Here is an 8452-nt window from a genome sequence, read left to right as displayed (position 1 = left end):
AATTGCCAAACAAATATGAAATATAATCCTAAATCCTTATGGTGATATAATCCTCAAAATAAATGACAGTATGAGGTGCCTAGCTGCACTGTCCATCATAATCGCCACTAGCTGTGTGCCTGTTAAAATAAAATTAATTAATTACATTAAAATAGCCAATCCATTCTAGCCACATTGCAAGTGTTCAACAGCCACACATGTCTAAGACTACCATTTTAGAGAGCATAAATATGAACATGTTCCTCATTGCAGAAAGTTCTGTTGGACAGCACTCATCTAGACATCATGCAGCTGATGGAACTCATCAGTGGCAAGAATAGCAGCTAACAATTTTGTGTCAGGCACTTCACATGTCTTTCACTCATTTCTCACAGAGCCCTATAAGATGGTTACTGGTACTAGACCTATCTTACAGATTAAGAAACTGAGTCACCTAGGTTTATCGTTCAGTATCTGTCACCTTGTCATAAGAAATGCTGAGAAAACTGAACTCAGTCTGGAGGCAGAAGTTATCCTTTTACCAAAAGATCATGACATCTGTGTATGGGTAAGGGAAAGTGAAGAGGGTAAAGAAGAATTTTTAGCATGACAGGCAGCGCCTCCACAGGAAAAAGAAATGGCCAGATTTGTCAATGTCTTTGCCAAGTATGACCTTTTCGGATCTATTGGAGTCATCCAAGACAGGTCTTACTGGTTAGAGGTTCAGATGGAGCTTGGCAGGCAGAATCATTGAATGCTAGCACTGAAAAGAACTTTAAAGCCGTCTAATGAAATATTTCACAGATGTAGAAACTGAGACATGCAGTTTACCTGACCTGTCCAGGGTAAGAGAGTAAGATCACAAGCCTCCTGCCCGTGTGTGTGTGTTTACACATTGCCCCCTTGGCACCAACAGCTTAAATTTTCCCTGATCTATTATTTATCACTAGTTTAAAAATGTTCTAAGCTTAGGAAGTGGTTTTCTTCTTCCCAGAATGTTGGACTGCCAATGGGTATCGACCTTTTTAATCCATCCACTTTTCCTTTTGTCTAGCCTGTCATCTTATCCACCCATTCCTATGTTCCTCCTTCATCATTACAGCAGAGATCCATAACCGAGCTATCCAGATTAACTATCTTTTCCTTAAAAAAGAAAAAAAAAAGGTAAAAAAATTCATAGCAGTTTGAGCCCTTACTCACACCTTTAGGAATTTGGAAAACATAGTTTCCACCCTCACTTTAGGTGAATGTCTACACATTTTGTTATTTTGTTGCGCATTGTTTCTGGGAGTTCCAGTATCAGGTATCCTCTCGCCACCCTTTATATACTCAACATTGCCAGCCACCGGGATGCACGCAGATGCAGCTCTTTTGAAGAATGAGTTTTCCTTCAGCCTTTAGTTTCTGTTCCACTACGGAGAAGTCGCGGGCCCCCAGAGCACGGAGCAGTGAGCGGCGCTGGCAACCCCAGGGCTGCAGCGGGGGCACCGCAAAAGCTTCTCGCCTCCTTCCCTCCCACGCAGGACTTCAACGCGAGCCCGCGCCCAGCTTAATCAGTCGCAAGAGCCCAAGCCGGAGAGCAAGTCCAGTCCCGGGGAGTCTGGCTCAGGCTTTGCTGGCGCCGCCGGAGAGGCTGGCAGGCGGCGGGCCGAGCTCGGGCGGGCTCAGCCCACAGACCGGGGCGCGCCCGCTGCGCTCGCGGAGTCCGAGCCTGGCGCGCCGCGGGAGGCCGGCGCGCTCCCACCGTCCGCAGCCGCCGGTGCCCCCAGGCTTCTCTGGCCCCGGCCTCGCGGGCAGACCCACAGCCGCTCTCCGCCCCCGGCGCCGGGCGCGCATCGCCCTCCAATCCCCGCTTACATAAGGCGGGCGGGCGCGCTCCCGCCGCCGCTCAGCCCCCAGCGGACTTGGGCTGCGCCCTCCACGCCTCCTCGGCGAGCGCCCCGCGCCCCCGTGCGCCCCGGCGCTCCGAGGTGACCCTCCCCGGCCGCCTGTCCGCGGGCGTGAGCACCCTGAGGCTGGAGACCGGAAAGCTCCGCGGCGCCCAACTCCCTCCCTCCGCTCCCACCTCCTCCCACTTCTCGCTTCCTCTCCCTCCGCCGCCTCCCCCGCCCCCCCTCGCCTGTGCGTTCGGCACTGGAGAGGGGACCCGGAGAGCAGTCCGGGCTCGGCGCGCGGCGGAGCTGCGGCTGTTCCTGCTGCTGGGGGAGCGGCGAGGGGGCCGCCTGGCGCCTCCCGGACTTCCCAAGTGGGGGCAGAGCAGCCGCTCCCCGAGCCGCCAGTTAGAGGGCACGGCCCGGAGGGACCGCCAAACTCCTCCTCGGCGTCTCCTCTCCACCCCCTTTGGCTCCTGCCCTTGGAGAAAGTGGAGTGCGGCTCTCGGTCATCATTATTTCTTCGGGCTGCTTCGAGGGTGCACGGATTCAGCTGCCGCCCGGTGGGGCTCTCCGCTCGTGGCGCGTCTCCCCGAGTGGTTCCGCCCGGCACACCGCTGTCGACGATGAGGAAAGGTCTGCGGGCGACAGCGGCCCGCTGCGGACTGGGACTGGGATACGTGCTGCAGATGCTCGTGCTACCTGCCCTGGCCCTGCTCAGTGCCAGCGGCACCGGCTCGGCCGCTCAAGGTAGGGGAGTCCGCCGGGCTGCGCGGCCACCTCCCTTCGCTTCCCCGGTCCCCCGTCCCTCCTCCCTCCTCTCCTCCCCAGTCCTCCGGCTTCCTTAATTCGCCTCGTTGCTCCCCGCTGGAAATCAGTTCCCGTTCCACTTTCCCAACTAGTCCAGGAGCTTTGGCTGCTATTTTTAATCCGCCTTCCGAGATGGGCACGGATGGACCGGGGACACACGGGGTGTGGATGCGGACACGCATCCGCCTCTGGGCTTGTGGGCGCCCCGGGTGTCTTTGGCACTCTCTGCTCCACACTCACACGTTGTTGCACGTCGTACCCAGAGAGGTTTGGTTGGAGGGACTCTCGGGGTGGGTGGCGGCGTGGCCTGCCGTAGGCGCACCCTGATGCGCGGGGGCTCCCCGCGCTGAGCCGCCTCTGGGGCTGCGGGATCTGCAGCGCGTCTCTGAGCTCGCCGAGCCGCGCCAGGGCGCTCAGCTAAGGAAATGTGTCCATTACCGCCGAGGACCTGCCCGCGCCGGTGCCGCTCTGCTGCTGCTTGGGGCGCTGTGGAGACGCACCGAGCGCCCGGACCCGCCACCCAGCCTGCGGCAGGCCCCGGGCGTGCGCGCCCCACGCTCTGACCCCTTCGGAGTCTTCCTCCCGCTGAGCCGCGGAGCTCTGGGGGAACGGACTGGTTGTCCAAACCAAATACGAAACTCTCCCGGCTGACGGGCCAGTTTGTGACTCTGACTTTTTAATTTAACGCGTCCGAGCTTTAAAACCGGCGACGGGGCCCGGGGTGGGGGCCGAACAGGGGTTGGGAGGAGAGCGGTCAGGAGTGGAGGGTGGATAGGGAGGGAGGGGAAGCGCGGGGGCTGGTTGCCCTGTACCCCGAGTTTGGAGTGGGAGCGCCGCTTCCAGCCTTCCGAGCTCAGGAAGCTAAAGGAAGGGAGAAGGACGGGGAAGAGCCAACGCTGCCCCTCCGGGCTCTGTTTCGGGTCACCTGGGCCCCCCGCCATCCGGCCAAGCCGATCGCCCACCTCGGTCTAATCGCGCATTTCAGTGGTGGTCGCGGGGCCAGGGAGGCAGCTGTTTTTCCTAGGTTGGGGGGTAAAGGAAGCGTCTGCAGCCTCCGGAGGTAGTTCGGGGATCCCGTCCTCTCGGTTGCACTTCCCAAATTTGGAGAGCAGGGAGGCGCGGCGCTAGCTTGGCAGTGCCCCCGCGCTGCCCCGACGCTGGGGGCTGAGGACAGCGGACGCCCCGCGCGGGCCCGGCGCCCCGGGGAGAGGGCCCTGGCGGTGCAGGGGGCGCCCCGCGCTAGCGAGTGTGGTCCCGGGGAGCAGGTAAGTGATTAGCGAGGCTTCGTGAATTAGCGATCGCTGCTTCGGGAGTGAATTCTCCTGCTGCCTAGCTGAGTAGCCGCGCTCATAAATCCTTCCTTCCCTTCTCACCAGATGCCTCCCATCCCCGAGGTTGTGCCCTGATTTTCTTATGCATACTTCCAGAGCTCATCTGTCTGTCCGTTTTACAGAGGAATCATATGAACCTTTAGATTTCCTGAAAATGGTAAGAAGTTCTCTGGGTTGCAGCCAAGGGTGCTTAGAGAGGAGTGTTTGGAAGTTTAAGTGAACAACCTGATGAATAGTGGTGAGATCCATCGCGTGACTCCCGGTGGGAATCGCCTACTGTTATTGGGCGCACAAAGGATCCGGCCTAGGGGTGGGGTTCAGGTGGGGGTGGGTCGGAGGAGGACTGGGCGGTCAGAGAACTGCTTGGGAAAAGGACGAGTTAAAGTCCCCAAAGATGCCCAAAAAAGAGCCATAGGATTCACTCCTAGAGCTTACTATAGCCAAGTTGAAAAGACGGGTTGGGGGGGGGGGGGGGGAATCAATAAAGATAATCAAACAGGAGATTGTAAGTGGATTAATATTGAAAGAAGGAAGGATAGGTTAAAAGAGAATAGGCTCAAGACGGACGACGGACCCTGTGTGCCGGTTGCACTTTTCTTATAGACCAGGCAATCCAAAGATTGGGGATGGAACCTACTCCTGTAATCTTACATGGAAAAATAAAATATATCCTGTTGGGAATGTGCATTTCAGTGGTGTTCTTCTCCATTTAGTTGGTTTAGTTATTTCAGTTTCTGTTGAATAAACTATTGTGTGTTTGAATCTTGTGGTCCTGAAAACACTGTACTAGGGCTTTTAGCTTTGTTATCTTCCATGTTTCAGGACACCAGCTCTTTGACTGTTATCTGTTGGGTACTACAAATGTAGAAAGCCCCAAACTCGGCTATTATCATCTTCCCTCTAACCATTTCCCAGTCGGCTTACTACTGAACCACTAGTACACTTTCCTCTCAGAGTCACACTTTTACATCAGTCTGGTGTTCAGACCTCCTTTTCCTTCTAATGCCTTCTCCTTTCTCTTCTCTCTTTGGACTAGCACAGTAGGGAAATAAAAGATACTATTGCTCGCTTAAGGTAGGATTTCCATGTGTTGAACACTTAAAGATGGAAATGAACTATTTTTATGAATGAAACTACATATGCAATTAAGATGAGAAAGTTAATTTAAGTACTTGACAATGTGGAGGAGATTTATTCTGTTGTTAGAGAACTACTAGAAAAATTAGCAGTTTTAGAAAATATGTATGTCTTCAGTGGTAGCCAAAAAAACAACAGATGTTTAGGATTTAAAAAAAAATGCATAACAGGCATTATTTGTGAGTGTACTGGGTTGTGTAATTGTAGTTTATGTGAAGACACCAGTCATTTTATTCAGGTCCTTGGGAGATTCTCCAGGCTTTAAGGCAACAACTTTCTCCTTTCTGGCTATGCCTTAATTATTTCATTCAGAATTGCCGGAAACTCCTAGCTCCAGGGAATTTGTGTTGTTTCTGACTTCCAAGAATGAAAGATTTTACTAGGTCAAGAGAGAGAGACAGACAGACAGAGACAGAGACAGAGAGAGAGTATTTGATTAGTGTGTCTCAGAGTTAGTGCCCTCCTGTTTTAGAAAAGCATTTATTTCTGGATTACACAGCACTGATAGTATGCTTATCTAGCACCAACTAGTGTTATGAGTGTTAACATCACCAAAGTCAGGACAGAAAATTAGTGAAGACTATAATCATATTGGGAATATTTACTTTTATCATACGTTAATGTGTGTCTGTGTGTGTGTATATATATATATTTTAAAACAAATGTTATACTTCTTCCTACAGTAGAGTAGAAATTACTTTCACACATTTGTGAATATTGCTGTGGTACGAATAGACAATTGGCATGAAGGATAACTGTATTTCATTATAATTATATCATGGAATTCCTCCATTTGAGGAGTAGGGTAAATTCATAAAATCACATTTGAAATTTGTGATAAGGAAAACCAGGTTAGTTCACTTTTGTTTAGAAAAAATAATTTCAACAATTTCACATATTTTAGCTTAAGGAATGCTTAAAACGCTTCAGAGGATAAACTTTTCAGATACTTGCAAAGAATAAAGAACTATCAGATTTTTAACATTCACTGATTCGTCTTCTGTATTCTGGATACTGGGGATTCAGCATTCAACAAGACAAGTTCTTCAAGTATCATTTTAGTCTGGAAGCTTGAAGTCCTGATCAAAACTCACACTGATCTTTTTTTAAGCAACCCCCCCCCTAAAAACATAAAGGAGGTGTGAGCTCTACCAGAAAGCCCTCCTAGCTTATTTAGAATGATTGTTGAGACTTAAAAATAACTGTTCTCCAATGTATGCTACCTTCTCCAATTAGTGCCAGCAGCCAGAGTGTGCTCTATTAGGCCTGAACTGCGTTTAGCACTTTTCTGATTTAGGTCATGGCTTTGCTGGAGCAGCAGAGGGAGTCACTCTCAGAAGAAACATTACAATTACAGGCTGCAACCACTTAAGGAAGATAATAGGGGAAACTAGTGGGGGTGGGGATTGAGCCAGAGCCTTGCCTTGCAATTTTAAGCTACATCTTTTATTTATTTATTTATTTATTTATTTATTTATTTATTTATTTTTAGTTTGACTTTTGTATTTGTGGCAGCTAAATACAAATCGCCACAAATCCCCTTGTTCACGTATCCCTCACAAATTAGAAACCCATTAGTTCATTTGGATAGTGTGCGATGTTATAAGTAAAATTCCTTTTTTTTTTTTAAAGATTTTATTTATTTATTCTTGAGAGAGAGAGAGAGAGAGAGGCAGAGACACAGGCAGAGGGAGAAGCAGGCTCCATGCTGCTTGGAGCCTGACGTGGGATTCGATCCCGGGACTCCAGGATCACGCCCTGGGCTGAAGACAGGCACTAAACTGCTGAGCCACCCAGGCGTCCCAATATAAGTAAAATTCTCAAACAATTGTTGTGCACTTATTATTTCCCAGACTGTGTGCTATTTGTTAGGGACACAGTGTTGAAAGAGACGGTTTCAGCCCGCAAGGAAGACAGATGTAAAAGCACATAATTATAATTCACTTTCTGCAATGAACATAGGTATAGTATTTTCTGAATTTGAGTATCAAAGACAGAGAACATAGGTCAGGCTAGAGTCCCACTGGAAGTGGTGGTGGTAATTCTAAAATTTCTATGCAGAAGAACTTATGGATGGCAATTTGGCTTGAAGTGGAATGTTCTATTACTAAGTTTGCAGTGCAACTGTCTTACTTATATTAAATCTTACTTAGATTTAATATATATATTTGGTCTGGCTTTGGGGAGGCACAAGCTAAGGGCTGTTAATGGTAAGTGCCCACTCTTTTGGTTGGCTTAGTGTTTATCAGTGTCTCCTAATCCTGCTTCTGCCACCTCCTAGTTGTGTGGCCATGGGTGGCACATTTAGCTTCATCCATGCCTCAGTTTCCACAGATATAAAGTGAAGAGAATATATACTATAAGTCCTATTATGATTGAATGAGTTAATACATGTAAATTGTTTAGAGCAGTGCCTGGCGCACAGAAAGTAAACATTATTATTTGGCTTCTAACTCTGTAAACCACTGGCAAAGAAATCTAGAAGTTTAAAAAAAAAACTAAAGTCAATAATTTTGAACTCAGACTGGGGATTGCTGTAGACTCTGCTTCCCCAAAAGCAACAAATGAAGCTGCCCGAGGAGTTGTTCCAAAATAGATCACTGCAAACTCCTGGACAATGACGTGCAATGGTTCTTTGAACAGTCTGGGGGAAGCTCTCTCCCTTCATAACCCTATTTCTTCCTTTCTACTCTCTCTGGGAAAATTAACCTAATGCCAGTTCTAAAAATGCCATGTTGAGTCACTGCCGGTTAAATCCTGGCTGCAAGCTCTACCCTTGGCTTTCTGTCTTTACAATGAATATTAAAAGATCACTTTTCATAAATCCATAAACACTTTGTGGAAAAAAATCAAGTCCCAGGCTTTCAGATAGGGATTTAGGGAAAATCAACCCTTTATGCAAATGTCAATAGTTTTCCTTTAAAAAAAAATGGGCAAAGGTGTATAGTCTAAAGAACATAATAGAATGTATGTAAAACAACACAAAGAAACATAAGGAAAAATAGAAAAATAGGTTGACTTGAAGGCATAACAGATTCACCAGGACTTTTCATATGTTTGAATTAAATTTGCAATAGAAGATGTTAGTATCATAATTTAGAACAACATGGATTATCTAGATAACATATTTTGAAACTTTCACATTGAATTACTCGTGTTGTTTAATGCTTATTGCTATTTTTTCGTATTTAGAGGGAATGTTATTTTCTGGCTAACATTTATGATAACACTAGAGATTTGTGGGGTATTTAATGTTACTTAGAGTGAAGACGGATCTTTTTTCCCGTAGTATTTTCATTCTGCTTTTAATTTTTGATTGCATGT

The 8452-nt window shown here is 48.2% G+C and overlaps 1 protein-coding gene across 2 annotated transcripts in view; it reads left to right on the top strand.

The window, feature by feature from the left end:
• The first annotated feature begins 2073 nt into the window (after nt 1-2073).
• UNC5C (unc-5 netrin receptor C) overlaps nt 2074-8452 on the top strand; it is a 352959-nt gene continuing 346580 nt past the window's right edge. For both annotated transcript variants that reach the window (XM_041759298.1, XM_041759296.1), the window contains exon 1: nt 2074-2600. In XM_041759298.1, coding sequence (XP_041615232.1) covers nt 2477-2600 — 124 coding nt within the window. In that variant the 5' untranslated portion in view covers nt 2074-2476. The remainder of the gene's footprint in view (nt 2601-8452) is intronic.

This window comes from Vulpes lagopus, chromosome 6 (assembly GCF_018345385.1).
Source record: "Vulpes lagopus strain Blue_001 chromosome 6, ASM1834538v1, whole genome shotgun sequence".
Classification (NCBI taxonomy): Eukaryota; Metazoa; Chordata; class Mammalia; order Carnivora; family Canidae; genus Vulpes; species Vulpes lagopus.
The sequence above is the reverse complement of the archived record's forward strand: the minus strand, read 5'-3'. Positions and strand labels throughout refer to the sequence as shown.